The 18,499-nt window shown below is 44.6% G+C and overlaps 1 protein-coding gene across 3 annotated transcripts in view; it reads left to right on the top strand.

The window, feature by feature from the left end:
- The window catches only part of LOC133371179 (vascular endothelial growth factor receptor kdr-like), a 344,491-nt gene that overhangs the window by 289,159 nt on the left and 36,833 nt on the right, over nt 1–18,499 (top strand). For all 3 annotated transcript variants that reach the window (XM_061598328.1, XM_061598327.1, XM_061598329.1), the window contains exons 22-24: nt 4,552–4,649; nt 6,571–6,693; nt 7,525–7,636. In XM_061598328.1, the coding sequence (XP_061454312.1) occupies nt 4,552–4,649; nt 6,571–6,693; nt 7,525–7,636 (333 nt within the window). The remainder of the gene's footprint in view (nt 1–4,551; nt 4,650–6,570; nt 6,694–7,524; nt 7,637–18,499) is intronic.

The raw sequence follows: 18,499 nt of genomic DNA, 5'->3' as shown, positions 1-18,499 counted from the left end.
CCAGAATTCTTTAGGGGAAGTCATGTGCTTTAAATGCAAGCTGATTTGCTTTAAATGTTCCCCAAGGAAGAATGGCACACTGAAAATGTAGAGGAAGTAATACTGTATAACCATAGTGTGAAATCAGATACTTATCAGGAATAGTATGAAGAAATATTTATATAAGCATAACTATCAAATATGTTTATTATTTACACAATCTGTAAAGATATTTATAATGCAATCCTACGTTTGTTAACTCAGAAGCAAGTCCCAATGTATTCAATGGGGCTTACTCAAACAGGGAAGTGTGCAGAGAACTGCAGCCTCAAGTGATAAAGAACTTCATTCACCTAACCCAAAATTCAGAATCATGCCACTTTAAGCTGTTTTGCAACTGTTTATACTTGTTTTTATGGTTATTGGATTTTAAAGGGATTTATTTCTTTTTGTGAGCTGTCTTGGTTTCCAGTCTGCAACCCTACCTCACAAGGTTGTTGGAAAGACTCTATACACGCACACACTGCGGATGTAAAAATACATACACTCCATATAATAGTTTATTGTCAAAACCAGTTGGTCATTGCAGAACATCTTTTTAAAAAATTTAATCAGTATTAGTTTCCTACATAATAAAAGCAGTGATACCTATATAAGCCTGCCTAATTGCTTTAAAATAGGATTGGAGGGGAGAGAAAGATTTACAGCACAAACACAATTCTTTGCTATGTTCACTCAAAAGTCCCATCAATTTACAGCACAATCCTAACCATGTCTACTCAAAAGTAAGTCCTATTGAATTCAATGGGGTTTACTCTGGGTACGTGTCGAGACCCAGGGGACCCAGGATCCAGGGCTGGGGGAGCCCCAGGATCTCTTCCCAGCGCAGAGTGACTCTGGGGGGGAGTGCACACACCCAGCTCCGCAGATGGGAGAGATGTCAGATGGGGAGGATGCTCCTGAAGATCTGGGGGGAGGAGACATGCCCAACCGCTCTCCGATTCCCATGGGAATGTCGCCCACTCACACGGAGACCCCTCCTTTACCGGGCATCCCAGGAGAGCCGTTGGAGCAAGACCTCACACATGCGGCAACTCCACCCCCCCAGGAGTCCTTGGCTGGCCCTTCAAACGCCTCCCCACCAGAAACATCTCCTCCCCCTTCAATGGAGCCAGCACCTGAGGAGTCTAGACTGTCTGATGAACAGACACGTGCGCACCGTCTGTCACCCCGTGTGCGACACCGAGAAAACAGACTTGGTCAGAAGGAGGCACTGCGCAGGAGTCAGAGGTTGTGAGCGAAAACCTTTCTTATATGAGCCCGCGCCCCCCTGTTGTGGGTGCTGAGTCAACTTTCCTTACATGCTGCAGAGTAAGCCTGAGTAGTTAGTTAGGGATTACAGTGAGCTAGTTAGTGACCTCTATGAGACGCCTTGTCTTTGATGTTACTTTAATAAAACAAGAATTGATGCCAGCCTTGCCTCTGTTTCATGATTCTTACTATGGGCAGGACAGTATGTGGGATTTATAGGAGGCTGGGCCCAATGTCCTGTAGGACCCTGCAGAGTTGCGTAGTGGAACAGAGAGGGGATTTTTGAGCGAGCTTATGTGTGTGTGTTTGAATCTTTGCTAAGATTCTACCTTCTCTGCAAATTAGTCAGACAGAGACTTTAAGCTTTAAAATAAGGAACAACTACTTTATTCTGGAAGTACATGCTTGATAGGAAAGAGTTCTAGATCTAGCTAACTAGCTATGTTGGAGCAGCAGACTCTGATCCCAGGGTCTGCCCTCATGCTGGCTGAGAGGAGAGACAAAGGAAAGATGTCTGCTCCCCTCTCAAGAAAGAAGAAGGCGGGAAGGAACTGGGCTCAACATTCCTTGCATATCAGTCTAGCAGGAAGGGAGAGACAGCAGGAGATCAAAGGACAGGTGTAGCCTAGCAACCAAGAGGTCTCCTCTCTAGCTACGCCTTTAGCCCCATGCAGCCTCAACCCACAAGTTGGAGTTGAACCCCATATATTCCAACAGGATTAGCATTGCAGCTTTACTCCCAGAAAAGCAAATACTGGATTAAAGCTTCATATTGGAAAGCTTTTCAAAACAGTGCCCTCTTCAACAGCCCCAGAAACTTGTTTGACTCCTGCACACAAGAGAGAAAAAGACTGAAAGCTATATACTTACTCAATTGATGAGATTTTCAGAAAAGCAGGGGAAAAACAAGTTTTCTGAGTTGCAAAAGGGCTCTGGTTACTGCCTTGTCAATTACAACCCTGACTTCACTTATTGGCTACAAACCTGAAAGGGCGGGATTAGAGTAGCCAGCTACGAGCTCATTTAACTGAAGTTGCAGGGGGGGGCTGACATTTTGGTGTATATCTCGGGAACCAGACTACCTAAAAACTTATTTTTAAAAAAATGAAAGTTCAGAGTCTGGAGATTAAGGTGACTCACCCAGAGAGCACCCCAGAAATCTGGAGTCTCTGGGCAAAAACCAGACTTCTGGCAACCCTAGTACAGACATCCAGTTCAATACATTACTGTCAATTTGTTAGGATCAGTTGATATCCATAAAGAGATGGGAAAGGGTGGTGCGATGGTTGACCGGCTGGGGAAGGCTTGGCTTCATATCCCTGATGAGCCATAATGCTCGCTGAGTGTCCTTGGGCCAGTCATTGTCTGAGACTAGCCTGCCTTACAAGGGATCATGTACTTGGCCAGAGCTGTGGGTCATCCAGTCTGTCAATCTTTGCTGCCTGCAAAGGAGTGATTGATGGTGCAGTAAAACAATTAGCTGGCCGCTGGCCATGCAGTGGCTGGGTTGTAAATCTGTTGAGGCTTGGAGATAACGAAGGAAAGGGTAGGGGCAGCAGGAGCTGGGATCTTTTCCCCAAAATAGTACCAGTTGGGGTTTTGCAAGGGTAGTCCAGCAGGCGGTCCAGGTGCAAGATACTTGAAAGTGTCCTTATGCAGCGCTGGTGTCTGATGTTGCTTCCAGTGGAGGGCAAAAAGGCCTTTCACGGCCTTTAAACTCCACTCCTAGATGCAGGTGATTGCAATCAGCCCTCCGGCTTTCAGGAGCTTGCAACATTAAACGGCCATAACGCCTGTGTTGCTTGGCTACTCGCAGGTGTCTTCACTCTGCAGGAGGCACAGGGGCCTCCTGTTCACTCACTGAGTCTGACGAAGGGGCTCCAGCTGTGTCCTGAACATTTTCCCAAGGTGGGAGGTCTGGAGTAGGGTTGCCAGGTTCAGGGCCTGAGACTGATCCTGTATCTTTAGGAGAAGTGAAAGTCAGCCAAGTGCAGGTGTTCTTGCAACACTGTAATAGGAAAAACCACAAGGTGGAATTCTCCCTTCACCCTGCACAACTTTCAAAGATACAGAAGACCTCTTGGAGGCTCAGCCTGGCAACGAAGAGGTCTTCTGTATCTTTAAAAGTTGTGCAGGGGGAAGGGATGATTCCACCTTATGTTTTTTCCCCTTACAGTGTTGCAAGAACACCTGCACTTGGCTGACTTTCTCTTCTCCTAAAGATACAGGATCAGTCTCAGGCCATGGTCCTGGCAACCCTAGTCTGGAGCTGCATCTGGTTAATCTGCTTATTCCCTCCCCTGTGTCTGCTGTAGCGCTCCACTCCTCATCCTCCTCCAAAAACGCATCCAGTAGAGGCCTGACAAGCTTGCAACACTGGCAAATGTCACTCTAGCAGGTGACTTCATCAGTCACTACAATGCCTCCTTTATGCCTCTACAATGCCCCCTTTAGTTGTATTTTTTAATAAATTAAAGAGTTCCAAATACTCCCTCTTGAAGAGCTGTTCCCCTATTCAAATTGGCAGCCCCAGGAAGTTATTTTGAAGTTTTTTTTTAAAAAGCTCAGGAGATCCCAATCATGGATCTTCTACCATCATATCTAAATGAGACCTTAGTGTTGAGAATGAAGCTTACTGTTATGGTTCTGGAGCTCCTTCATGTGTCTTGTGTCCTGTTTTCAGCTATGGCCCCAGCAATACAGAGGTGTCGCCAATGGTATCTTGGACAGCTCCATAAGAGCAGAGCTAGGATATGGCTTCAACACCAATCATCCCCAGACTGAACCTTTAATAGGAGCTGCAGCTCTATCTCAGTTGTGAGCTCTGCCATTGGTGAAAGGAGCCTCTTCCATGTTTATTATTTTTTTTATTTATTACATTTATATCCCACCATTTTTCTAACATGGAACACAATGTGGCATGCCTGTAGTTCCCAGGTGGCCTCCCATGCAGGCAGTGACCAGACCAGAAATCTTAGCTTCAGCAGGATGGTGGCCTTTGTGTACCCTCAAACCGTACCCTGGAGCCTTTAAAGGGGACCCAGCCTTCTTTAACAGTCACTGAATCCGATAGAGGAGACTGGTTGCACTTCAGAGGTGGAGCCCTCGGGCTGGAGGGGTATTAACAAAGTGGGCTCCTGTTGTGCAAATGCTTCTGGTTGGGGCTGGCCCTGAGAACGATTCCCTCTCCCTCGCAGAACCCCTGGGCTCATCCCGGGTGCATCTTATGCATTGCTCATGTTGCTGCTTGGTCTCTCCTAGATGCTGAAGATCTCTATAAGCGCCCCCTGACCTTGGAAGACTTGATTTGCTACAGCTTCCAAGTGGCCAAAGGCATGGAGTTCTTGGCCTCAAGAAAAGTAAGCCCTGCTTGGAACTCCTTTGCTGTCAAAGACACTCAGTGGCAAGGGATGGGTTTCTTCCATAAGAAAACACGTCTGATCTTTACTAAGAATTGTCTGTCAGTTGATGAACAAATCCTACTTTTATAAGTCCTCGCTATTGCAAGAATAGTTTTCACATGCACATGGAAAAATAATCCGAGTTCTTGCTGGATGAGGCTAAGATCCATCTAGTCCCACATTCTGCTTTAAAAAGAGCCTAGGCAGCTCAATGCATAATTATTACAGAAAGCAGAATTATTGCAAAAGGTATGGGATTTGGTGAAAAATATTATCTTGACAGTGTTCTTTGAAAGTACTATGAACTACAGAAATATTTGAACAGCTGGGTCCTGGTAATTCAGTATATATAAAAATTATGGGTTTTAAGGGAACAAAGGAAGATATGTCATTTTGATACAGGTATGTGTTAGGATTCAGAGTAGGAGCTGAGCATAAAGAAATGGATAAGATTTAAAGGAGAAAGAAATATCTGAGGAGCGTGCATATTAGGAATAATTTTGTATAAATGTTAGCAATATTGTTTATGGATAAAAATATAAACGGAAAACACATCTGATCCTGAGGAATCCAAGATGTATGGTCTTGATTCTCCTCCCCAATGACTTGCTTCATTATTTGCAAACTTCAAAAAAAACCTCCTCTAATATTTTGATAAAGCAGCTGTGATGGTAAAGCTCAGCTCTTGCAGTGAGATTATGTGCAATAGCTAAAACTGCATGATGGGATTGGGAGGAAAATCACTGCTCAGTCATCTGGATGGGGGCAAGAAACTGGGGAACTTCAGAAAAATTGAATGGGTCAGTCCAAGGACAGAGAGAGCTGTTGCCCCATCACCACCCAAGAGCCCTTAGGAAAAAAGACAGTTTCCATAGTTCGCCAGACCTATTGTTCAATTGACCAGGATCACAGAGGGGAGGGGTGAAAAAGGGCCATCCTTTTTGCCTGTCCTGTTACGGCCACACCAGCATTGGCAAGATAAGAGAAGGGTTTGTGCCTGGGGTGACAACTTTTGTAGATAGAGGAGGGCAACACAGGCTGGTGGGGGAAACTGGGGATTCTTTTCTTACCTGGATTTTGATCCAATTAGTAGAGACATGATAGAGGTGTACAAAATTATGCACAGCGTGGAAAAAGTGGATAGAGAGAAGTTCCTCTCCCTGTCTCATAACACTAGAACTTGTGGGCATCCCATGAAGCTGAATGTTAGAAGACACGGACAAAAGGAAGTACTTCTTCACACAGAAACTATGGAATTCACTCTCACAAGAGGCAACGGTAGTCACCATCTTGGGTGACTTTAAAAGAGAATTAGACAAATTCATGGAGGATAAACCTATCAGTGCCTACTAACCATGATACCTATGTTCAGCTTGCAGTTAGAGGCAGTAAGCTTCTGAATATCAGTTGCTGGAAACAGCAGGAGTGGAGAGTGCTGTTGCACTCAGGTCCTGCTTCTGCGCTTCCCACAAATGTGTAATTGTCCACTGTGAGAACAGGATGCTGCACTAGATGGGCCATTGTTGTGGTCTAGAAGGCTGTTCTTATGTTATGTTTATATGATATTAAATGTAAATGTACTGCCTTCAAGTTGATTCTGACTTATGGCAACTTAGGGGCCTAAAAACTTGCCTTTCCTTTTGAGGGAAGTTTTCCAGGATTCCAACATATGGAAGGGTCTTCTGTGATTGATAATCAGGAAGGGTAGCAGCATCTAGTTCAACAGAAGCTAAATAGAGATTGTGTTGCATGCAGAAGAAGGGATTATTCATGCCGCATATTTTTCCATATTTTTATAAAGCTCTCCTTTGCTGTACTAGCTTAACATCATTTGATAATGTTTTCTGATTTCATTTGTCCTTGTTTCTTTTTTCTCCAGTGCATTCATAGAGATTTAGCAGCCAGGAACATCCTTCTGTCTGAAAACAACGTGGTGAAGATCTGTGACTTTGGATTGGCCAGGGATATTTACAAAGATCCTGACTATGTGCGGAAAGGCGACGTAAGTGCAAGGAATTGAGTCTTGTAGGGATGAAGGATAATTTTGTTTGGTCTGTATTTTTAAGCATACTGACCTAATCCACATGTCCTGGACTAATATATGGACGAGAACATAATTATTCTTCCGATTTGCCCTTCTCTACATTTTTTGACACTGTTCTCGGCTCCAAAAAAAATGCCAGAAATGCTTTTTTTAATGCAAATTTTAAGATAAAATCTGTTTATAAATGCATACATTGAGATAACATATTATTTAAATATTATTTTGTGATAAAATTCAGATTTGTATGCATTTAATTACAGATTTTTTTTAAAAAAAAAAAACACAGACTGATGCAGAAACAAGATGGAACAGACATAAATAAATGTGAAACTGACCCAGATAAGAAATAGACTGACCATCCATCCCTAGGTGATTGTATTGTGAACATGACTCCACATGTGATTGCCTTATTCCACCAAGACCAGGGCCTTTAATGTGGTGTCACCTGCCCTTTGGAATGTGTTCCCAATGAACATCAGACAGGCACCTGCAGCACTGGCATTTAGGCACCTGCTTCTCTCAGGCTGTCCTTGAAGAGTGACCCAGCCTCTGCTGGTGTATTAATGTGAGCTACTGATTGTGATGTATTTTGTATTTGCTTTATGGATATAATTTTATTGTTGATTTTATACTGTCCACCGCTGTGATGTTTTCTTCTTAATGTTGGCAGCATAGAAATGTTTGCAAATAATAAATACATAAATCAATGGTTATAGGACAGAATGTACACATGTTGATCAATGCAAATATTGTTAACGCCAATCTTCTTTTACTTTCTTCATTTTACAGGCGAGGCTTCCACTTAAATGGATGGCTCCAGAAGCTATTTTTGACAAAATTTATACCACCCAGAGTGATGTTTGGTCTTTTGGTGTGTTGCTATGGGAAATATTTTCTCTAGGTAGGGTTGCATTTACTTTTATTGTATTTCATTTTAAATGTGCTAAATGCTGAGCAAAATGTGTTACCATAAAAGAATGAGACTAGGATATTTGCTAGTGGAGATTAATACATTTCATAGAATCATAGAATAGTAGAGTTGGAAGGGGGCAATAAGGCCATCAAGTCCAACCACAAGCTGCCTCTTGAATGCCTCCAGTGTCGGAGACCCCACTACCTCTCTAGGTAATTGGTTCCATTGTTGTATGGCTCTAACACTTAGGAAGTTTTTTCTGATGTCCAGTCGAAATCTGGCTTCCTGCAACTTGAGCCCATTATTCCATGTCCTGCACTCTGGGACGAACGAGAAGGGATCCCGGCCCTCCTCTACGTGATAATCTTCCATGTACTTGAAGAGTGCTATCATATCTCCCCTCAGTCTTCCCTTCTCCAGGCTAAACATGCCCAGTTCTTTCAGTCTCTCCTCTTAGGGCTTTGTTTCCAGTCCCCTGATCATCCTTCTTACCCTCCTCTGAACCTGTTCCAGTTTGTCTGCATCCTTCTTGAAGTGCGGAGACCAGAACTGGACGCAGTATTCAAGATGCCTAAGATGAGGCTGAATAGAGGGGAACTAATACTTCATGCGATTTGGAAACTATACTTCTGTTAATGCAGCCTAATATAGCATTTGCCTTTTTTGTAGCCACATCACACTGTTGACTCTTATTCAGCTTGTGATCAACGACAATTCCAAGATCCTTCTCACATGTCAGATTGCTGAGCCAAGTATCCCCCATCTTATAACTGTGAATTTGGTTTCTTTTTCCTAAGTGTAGAACTTTAGCTATGCCCCCTGATTTTGTATCATCTGCAGATTTGATAAGCATGCTCTGTACCTCCTCATCCAAGTCGTTAATAAAAATGTTGAAGAGCACTGGGCCCAGGACCGAGCCCTGTGGTACCCCACTTGTTACTTCCGCCCAGTTTGAGAAGGAACCATTGATAAGCACTCTTTGAGTATGATTCTGGAGCCAACTGTGGATCCACCTGATAGTTGTTCCATCCAGCCCACATTTAGCTAGCTTGCTAACCAGAATATCATGGGGCACTTTGTCAAAAGCTTTGCTGAAGTCAAGATATATTATGTCCACAGCATTGCCACAGTCTACAAGGGAGGTTATCCGATCAAAAAATGAGATAAGATTAGTTTGGCAGGATTTGTTCTTCCAGACTCAAAACTCCCATTGATTTTTAGCACAATCCTAACCATGTCTTCTCAAAAGTAAGTCCTACTGAATTCAATGGGGTTACCTCCCAGGTATGTGGAATTAGCATTGCAGCTTTACTCCCAGAAAAGCTTCATATTGGGAAGGTTTTCAAAACAGGTTATGAATAAGACAAATAAACTACTCTCTTTAACAGTCCACTAAAATTTAAACTTGTTTGACTCCTTAATTAGAAAAGTACAACACTGCAACATGTACACTTTTTAAAACTTCTGTTCAAAAATTATTTGAAAAATAAAATGTATAATATGCCATTTTTGCAAGTAATTTTAAAAACCCTGCATGTACACTTTTATGCCTACCAAGATCCTGCTGTGATCGTCTGTTGTAGTGCAATCCTATGCATGTTTACTCAGAAGCAAGTCCCCATCCTGTACAGAGAAAGTACCCTTTATGCTGCTAAAAGCTATATATTTACTGAATTCCTGATGTGAGATAAGCAGAAAAAGGAAACTGTGGGTTTAGGTATTGCCTGAGGGTCAACAAATCTTGTTAATCACAACCCTGACTTCACTTATTGGCTAAAAACCGGTACTGTTGTGGGTGGGGGCAGCTGATATTTTGGTTTATATCTTTTGAACCAGACCACCTAGAAACTTAATTTAAAAAAAAATGAAAGCTAAGAGTCCGGAGATTAAGTTGCCTCACCCGGAGACCCGGAAAGGACCCCAAAAATCAGAGTCTCTGGGTAAAAAACGGACACCTGGTAACCCTAGCAAAAAGGCAGGCAGGTGAGAACTAGCTGAGGGCAAACTGAGGTTGATGGGGCAGTGCTCCATTTGCCTCAGTGGGCCAGACTCCAATGGAATACCGTACACAGTCTGATGGACCAGTGGTCTGATCCAGTATAATACAGTTTCCTGTGTTCCACAGGGCAGGCTATGAGGGTTCAGCAAGTAGCTTCACTAATCTCTGAGTGGGTTACACTCTTCTATAAAATGTAACTCCAGAAGGGGCTCTTCTTAAGCCAGCAGTTGGTTTCAGATAGACGTTGATGTGGCTGATTGACATTTTGGCCTTACAATGAATGTTTTTAAAGCTGGGCTTCACATTTGTAATGATTAAAACCTGGAGACTTTGTGGGAAACTCTTAACCGTGGCATCTTTGAATTAAAGCCATTTTGACGGAGCAGAAAGCCTTCCTGTCAAACAGTATTTTCCCACAGGCCAAGCAGGGATCAACTCTGAGACCACACAGCTCAAAAAGTTACTTGCTGTGGATCCCACCCCTGATGGCTTCTCTGTTTGCCACTAGCAATATAAGAAGGTCCACAACGAGGGGCGGGGGAGGATGGGAACGCTGCAAAGATGCTAATATTCGTGGCGTCCCCCCTCCTTTCTTCTAGAAGAATTCCTCCCCAAATGCTGACCCTCTGAAAAACAAAATACCTACAAGGCCCACATGTTGGCTGAAGCCTCCATCATGTAAATGCAGACTCTCGTGCCAGAGTGTGTTCATTTGGCCGAAGGAAAAAGCGATTTCCCCCCTCCTGACTCCACCACTCATGCAAGCCACAGAATGTTTGGAATGGCGATTATTTGTTCTCCATCCATGTCCATGCGCAGCTCTAAGGGGCAAAGCATGCTAGAAAAGCAAAAGTGGAGATGGGCGAGAACTTCAGCTCAGTTCGCACTGATAGGCGAATCTACCTAATCTGCACTTTCCAAAACAAGGTGCTGACCAAAGTCCATCCTCCAAAGTCACCCTTCTCCAAATTTTGCAGTGCAGTTCTCCAGCCAAGTAATGTGTCCAAAAATACATATACTAGGGTAAATTGTGCATAAAAAATCATATATTAGTGAAAATAATAATGGGCGTCTACTGGGAGGAAGGCCGGGATATAAATTTAATTAATAAATAAGTAATAAATAAATAAAAATAGCATACAAAAAGGCATTCTGTAAGGGGGCAATTGCTTTGCAAAAATGAGTATAATATGCAAAATTGCATACAAAGATGAGTATGTTAGGAGAAATGCACAATATAATGCTGCTGAATTTTCATGACTTGTTTATATGTTAAAGAAATCACAAACTGATGTGGAAATGTGGAGGACTGAACTGATGAGTGGAAAAAATGAGAAACAGGGAGAAAAATGAAATTTGCAGAATTTCTCATCTCTAGGTGAAAGGCCTTATATTTTTCATAGGGAGATTGATTGTTGCTTCTTTATCCCAGTTTGCAATGGGACAAACCTGAGGTCTTATGAGCAAAAAGAAAGCAAACTCAATTAGTCTGCAGAGAGCTTCCTGAATAACAATCTACAATTGCAAGTAGTCAGGATCAGTAGTATAGTGGCAAATCATAGCCATGCTCCCCTTCTTTTGCTGCTGGGTTGAGAATGAGATCCTTGTTAATGCCTTCTCCCACAACAGATATCCCTAGGAGCCAATAAGCATGTTAGCTGCTGAGAAGAGTCTTCTCAATGGCTGACTCACCTCCTTTCACTCTGATTGGCTCCAATCAGCAGGAAAGGACAAGGAAGCATGTTAGAAGACTCTTCTCGGTGGCTAACACACTCTTTTGTGCTGATTGTCTCATACGATGCTGAAGGCACAGGGACCCTGCTGGGACCTGCTCCCAAAAAAGTAAAGGGTCTAAGACACACACCCCGAGACCCTGGATGACTACACCCCTGGTCAGGATTATCCATCAGCAAGAATACAAGAATAACAAAAGAGCAGTTCTTTTTTGTCCAAACATTTCATCAGTCTTTGGATGTTTTTTTTTTAAACTCAGTGTTTCTTTCTCAGCCCAAATTAGGCTCTGTTATAGTGGGCAGCCTTTCCCAACTTGGTGCCCTCTAGATGTTTTGGGCTACAACTTCAAGGCTGGCTGGGGCTGTTGGGGGTTGCAGTCCAAAACATCTGGAGGCCATCAGGTTGGAGAAGCCTGCAGTAGAACCTGGTAGGGTTGCCAGGTTCAGGGCCTGAGAATCTTTAAGAGAAGAGAAAATTCACCCAAGTGCAGGTGTCCTTGCAACCCGGTAATGGGAAAAACCACAAGGTGGAATTCTCCCTTCCCCCTGCACAACTTTTACAGATACAGAAGACCTCTTGGTTGCCAGGCCCAGCCTCCAAGCTGTATTGCACGATCAGCTGTAGCGCAGGGAGCTCCGGATGCCACGCTCCAGCTGACAGCGATAGGATTACCAGACCTCTGGGTTTCGGGGTGTTCTCTGGCTCCCCAGCCAAATCACCCCCCTGTCCCTGGATCTCTGGTTTTGTGGTGTGGTGCGGTGCGGTGTGGAATGGCATGGCTGCCCAGGGGCTTGCACGTTTAGCGCCTCAGGCGGGTCCGGCTTGCCCCCCCTTCCCCTCCCACGGGGCTCCACATGCTCCTTTCGGAAGCAGCTCCCCACCCCTCCCATCAGTCCAGAGGCCTTGTCCTGCCCCCACACATGTCTTGGCATTCTGTCTCCGCCCCCTCACATGGCTGCGCACCTGGCTCCTCGTCCCACATGTGGCCACTGGAGCTGCTGGGCGACAGGGCAGCCTATTGGCTGGGGCAACTGCCGCTCAGAGCAAGGGGGCTGGGCTCCAGTGGCAATGGCTGCTCCTGCTCTCCTTTGTGTCCTGAGAGTAGGGGCTTCCGGGCCAGGAAAGGAGGGAGAAAGGAAGGAAGGAAAGGAGGGGGCAGGTAATGACAGGCCCCTTCCCCCTTTTCAGGTGCCTGCCTCTGGGTGTGTCACGTGGAAAGGATGGAGGCGCCACTCAGGAGCACTCCCCCTCAATGAGGACTAGTGCCACCACAAGTTATGCCCCTTCCTCAGTAGAGCGTTTGCGCCCCAGTCTTGCTTACTTGGATTTCCCATAATGGGCAGCTGGTCAGCCACTTTGAGAAGAGGATGTGCTGGACTGGATGAGTCCCCGTTGGCCTGATCCAGCACTGCAGGGCTCTTCTTAGGTTCTTAACCCACCATCCTCCATGAGGACTAGAGAGCCATCCTTGATCCCTGGTGCTGCTCCCTCCTGACAGGGCACTGCCTGGATTAACCACCCTCTAATAGTCTCCTGCCCCCATCCCCCCGCAAAAAAACAAACCAAAAAGCCTGCCTGCCCCTCCTCACACACTAGGGTCAATACAGGTGAGTGCCCCCTCATGCCATACCATCTTGCAGGTTGACTTCAGTTCAGGCTCCTGCCAAAACAGTCCTCCTCCCCCTGGTTTCCCTCCTCCCTCAAACATGCCTTGAGCCACCCCTGGCATCCTCTCCCCCTCCAGAACTCTCTGCACTTCCTGGGGAAGGACTGTGGCTGAGTGGGCAGAGCACCTGCTTCGCATGTAGAAGGTCCCAGGTTCATCTCCAGGTGGGGCTTGGGAAGCATCCATGCCTGAAACCCAGGAAAGCTGCTGCCAGTCAGTGTAGGTAGTACAGAGATAGATGTACCCAATGGTTTGACTTGGTGGCAGGCAGCTCCCTCTGCCCCCCCTTCATTGACTGCACCTCATACACCTGAGGCTCATGTACACGGCCCCTCCTTTTGTCATAAGATGCCGCTGGTGATGCACACACCATGCACTTAATGCATGGCATATCTGTAATTATTAAAAGTCTGTGGAACAACTGCCCTGGTGTGCTTTCCGGTGCTAGACTAGAAGAGATGCGTTCCATACTTGGGTTTAGGCCTCTAGTGCTTGGAGCACTCCAGGACAACACATTTTAAAATAAGCATATGTAAGAGAGTGAATAAACCTAGAAAATGTAAAAAGTGGAGGGATTTTTAAGTGAGACTACTAGTGCTTCAAGCATAAGAAAAAGATATTTCAGAAGTTCTGTAATTAATCTGTAATATAACATTTATAAAATGTAGTAAAATTTTATAGGAGAGCTTTAGATTTTAACATCATAGGATTTAAAGTAAAGGTGTCCCCGCACTTATAGTGCGAGTCGTTTCTGACTCTTAGGGTGATGTCTTGCGACATTTACTAGGCAGACCATATATATGGGGTGGGATTGCCAGTCCCTTCCCCGGCCTTTCTTTACCCCCCAGCATATGCCGGGTACTCATTTTACCGACCACGGATGGATGGAAGGCTGAGTGGACCTCGACCCCTTTTACCGGAGATTCAACTTCCTCCTTCTGTTGGAATTGAACTCTGGCCGTGAGCAGAGCTTTGGCTGCGTTACCTCCGCTTACCACTCTGCACCACTGTTATTGGCTTAAGCAGAGGGTAATGGGAATGTACACCATGGTGTGTATAGTGGAAGAACTATTTATTCTAAGGATTATCACAGTTACCTAAAATAATTCCTGCAGTACTTTGATCTTCATCAAATCTAAACTGCTAGGTATTTATGCAAAATACTGGTTTTATTATCTGGATAGACCATATTTCATCCTCCTGTATTCCTCTAAGATGCAATGAGTGATTTAAATAATTCATTAATTTATATTATTTAGTGGAGCTAGTCTTAATGTTCATTTATTATTATTATTATTATTATTATTATTTGATTTATATCCCACCCTTCCACCCAGTAGGATATAAATCAAAACAGCCATGACACTCACTGGGTGACCTTGGGCCAGTCACTGCCTCTCAGCCTCAGAGGACGGCAATGGTAAACCCCCTCTGAATACCGCTTACCATGAAAACCCCATTCATAGGGTTGCCATAAGTCGGGATCGACTTGAAGGGAGTCCATTTCCATTTTCTTCCTCCCAGCATGAGCCCAGGGTGGCATGTAAACAGGACAGATCTGTCCTTTCTCTGTCTGTCTCTCCACACACCCCTCCCAATATCCCTAGGTTTCCATCTCTTGAAGTTTGCAAAGAATTTACTGGGTTCTTGCACAGAAGGTGTTTGGGACAGGAAAGACATTCATTCTTTTGTTTGAATGGTATGCTCCAAGCAACTGTGGTTGATACTTAATGTATCATGCTTAATGACATCACTAGGGCCCGCCATGTGATGTCACTAGGGCCTGCCCCGTGACATCTCAGGTTTTGGGATGCTTCCAACCTGGCAACCCTAGACAGTGATCAACTGTAGCGCAGGAAGCTTGCGCGCTACAGTTAATCACTGTCAGCTGGAGCACGGCAGCTGGAGCTCCCTGAAAAGCGGGGCCCTACTGTATAATAAACTTAGAATGGAGAAGGTGTTGCAAAGAGCAAATTAGGTTAGGCCTTTTTAGATTGCACCAGAGCTGACAAGGACAGCTTCATTTCAGATTACAGGCATGGAAAATGGATGGGGGAACAAGGAGATTTTACTAAGGGGAGGTTTCTTAATGGGATTCAGAAAGGTCCAGACCTCTGCTCTTTGCTACATCTTTATAAGATGGGGGGTACTTGGCTCAGCAATACGACATGTGAGAAGGATCTTGGAATTGTCGTTGATCACAAGCTGAATATGAGCCAACAGTGTGATGTGGCTGCAAAAAAGGCAAATGCTATATTAGGTTGCATTAACAGAAGTATAGTTTCCAAATCGCGTGAAGTATTAGTTCCCCTCTATTCAGCACTGGTTAGGCCTCATCTTGAGTACTGCATCCAGTTCTGGTCTCCACACTTCAAGAAGGATGCAGACAAACTGGAACAGGTTCAGAGGAGGGCATCAAGGATGATCAGGGGACTGGAAACAAAGTCCTATGAGGAGAGACTGAAAGAACTGGGCATGTTTAGCCTGGAGAAGGGAAGACTGAGGGGAGATATGACAGCACTCTTCAAGTACATGAAAGGTTGTCACACAGAGGAGGGCCAGGATCTCTTCTCTATCGTCCCAGAGTATAGGACACGGAATAATGGGCTCAAGTTGCAGGAAGTCAGATTTTGACTGGACATCAAGAAAAACTTCCTAACTGTTAGAGCCATACGACAATGGAACCAGTTACCTAGAGAGGTAGTGGGCTCTCCGACACTGGAGGCATTCAAGAGGCAGCTGGACAGCCATCTGTCGGGAATGCTTTGATCTGGATTCCTGCATTGAGCAGGGGGTTGGACTTGATGGTCTTATAGGCCCCTTCCAACTCCTATGATTCTATGACATCCTCAGCTAAACCTGAATAAACAAAAAAGTATTAAAAGAACGATTATGTGATGTTGTTTTTAAAAAGTCACAATAGCTACAAAACTGTAATTCAACAAAGGTCTTATACCTTTATCATGCACCCCTAGTATACAGGCCAAGGAGGGCCAAACTGCTGTCCTCCAACTCCCATCAGCTGCAGCCAGAATGGCCAGTGCTCGGGTGAGAGGAACTGCAGTCCACAGAATCTGTGTGCTTTTGAACTTTGTGCCTTCAGGGGACACTTTTCACACAAGCTAATCTGCTGTGGGACTCCTGCACAATGCAAAGTATTCTAGGGTGCTCCCTCAGTCTACGCATTTGCTAAGCCTGTGGGCCTCACTTAACTATATGGCCTATAGCACATACCCGAGGCTATGCATTGCAGGGAAGATCACATATTGAGAATGGGGGAGGCCCCAGCTATCTGGGTTGTCCTGTCAGCAGAGGAATGCCCTGGATTGCATCCCAGTCTGGCCCTGGCACAGGTTCTGATCACCTTATTGTGACACAGGATTAGAACCCCCATTTCCCTCTCCCTGCCTCCAATTAAAAAGCAAGTTGTTCTTCCAAAGATATGTCTTCACAAGCATCATCCAGGCATGTCTGTGGTTTGGCACTCTCCCATCCACAGCTCACACAACACATATTTAACTGAGGAGCTGTGTCAGCGAGGGAAACCACTTACATAAAAAGGTTTTTGTGGATCATTAAGAGCTTGTTTGAAGGCTTGTTTGCCTTTGTTATGGGGTATGTTTGAGTTTCCAAAATTCCCATTTTTGAGGGCCCAAGATGTACATGTGTATGGGTTGGTGATTATGTTTATCTTTATTTATTTATGTTTATTATTTGATTTATATCCCACCCTTCCTCCCAGCAGGAGCCCAGGGCAGTATCTTATGAATGCTATAAGATGACAGAAGGATTTCCCGCCCTTTAAAACAGGTTTAAAATGCCCCATTTGCACATGCAGCCATGCAGGCTCTTTGCAGAAAGGTTTCCAGCCCAGTAGGCATTCCTGGAAAGATCATGTGACCATGCAACATCATTTGGTTACATAGTCATACCAGGAAATGCTGCCAGGCTAGACAACCGCGGGTGCAAACTGGGCATTATAAACATGTTTTAAATGGGGGAGAGAATCTCTTGGGCCCCTTGTTGCATTCATAAAGTAAGCACAAGTACACACAGCTATCCCCTTCCCCCCACAAAAAAAAGAATGCAAACCTCCCCACATGAATCAACCCAGACCCTGCATTTGTCATCTGAGGCCTTTCTCTATGTAACCCCTTCAGGGAGGGCAGAGTGTGGCGACGTGACAACAGGCTTTCTCAGTGGTGACTCCCCATTTGCGGAATATTCTCCATTATGTTAGGAGAATATATGAATATGTGGGGATATAATGGGCTCAAGTTGCAGGAAGCCAGATTTCAACTGGACATCAGGAAAAACTTCCTAACTGTTAGAGCCATATGACACTGGAACCAATTACCTAGAGAGGTAGTGGGCTCTCCGACACTGGAGGCATTCAAGAGGCAGCTGGACAGCCGTCAGGAATGGTTTGATTTGGATTCCTGCATTGAGCAGGGGGTTGGACTTGATGGTCTTATTAGGCCCCTTCCAACTCTACTATTCTATGATTCTATGATTCCATTTGTGGAATATGCCTGCATCTATCCCTAGCTCCGTTTAGGGGCCAGGTAAAAACATTTTTATTCACTCGGGCCTTTGAAGCTTAATTCTCTGCACTTTTTAGTGGAGTGGAGATGAGTTGCATTATAACAATAATAACAGTCGTTCTACATACACATCTCCCTGCCCTTTTCTGAAACATCTTTGTAACACTGAACCATCATTACAACTGATAAAGGATTGTGAGGGTGAGGAAAGAAGTGCAAGGGCAGCACCTGCCCCAGATAATGTCTTATTTATATTCCCTTTTTTATTATTACATTCATATTTTAAATGTTCGAATACACCCAAAAGGGATTTCCCAACTTCCACCAACATTATTGTCATAAAAGCCTCCTTAGCAACTGGAGCACAGTTTTTGCATCTCGTGGCTGAAGCAGCAAACCCGAGGCTATCTAAACAGTTTCCAGGAACAGTTGTTCTCAGTCCTGGGTCCCCATTCGTTCCTCCTTGTTCCTGCACTGACTGTTTTCCTCCCAAGCATCCCATGAAAACTGCCATGCCAGAGATGGACAAAAACAGGAAATCAGGCATGAATGTCATGGAACATAAAGTGCACAGAGATTCCTCAAAACTTGGACTCACGTTCAGATTCCTTTAAATCTCCTATGTTAAAACCGGATTACGTGTTCTTCCAAATTCTGCTTTAGGCTGCAAGGAGGCCAGATTGTGAAAGGAACGTTACATCCTGCAGTCCCTCTGGGAAATGAAGGAATCAAGAAGCTTACTGAGTTTGAGCTGAATTAATTCTTTACGAACTTTATGAGAAGTGAAACTTTCAGGTGGCCTAATCCTGAGGCAGGTTGTGAAACAGGGAATTCAAATACAGGGCATTAGCTGTTGTTTTCTGAACAGTAAATTATTTTTTAATGTTTCTCCAATATTTCAAGGAGCA

The sequence above is a fragment of the Rhineura floridana genome, chromosome 16, assembly GCF_030035675.1.
Source record: "Rhineura floridana isolate rRhiFlo1 chromosome 16, rRhiFlo1.hap2, whole genome shotgun sequence".
NCBI lineage: Eukaryota > Metazoa > Chordata > Lepidosauria > Squamata > Rhineuridae > Rhineura > Rhineura floridana.
This window is presented reverse-complemented; position numbering and strand designations above follow the sequence as displayed.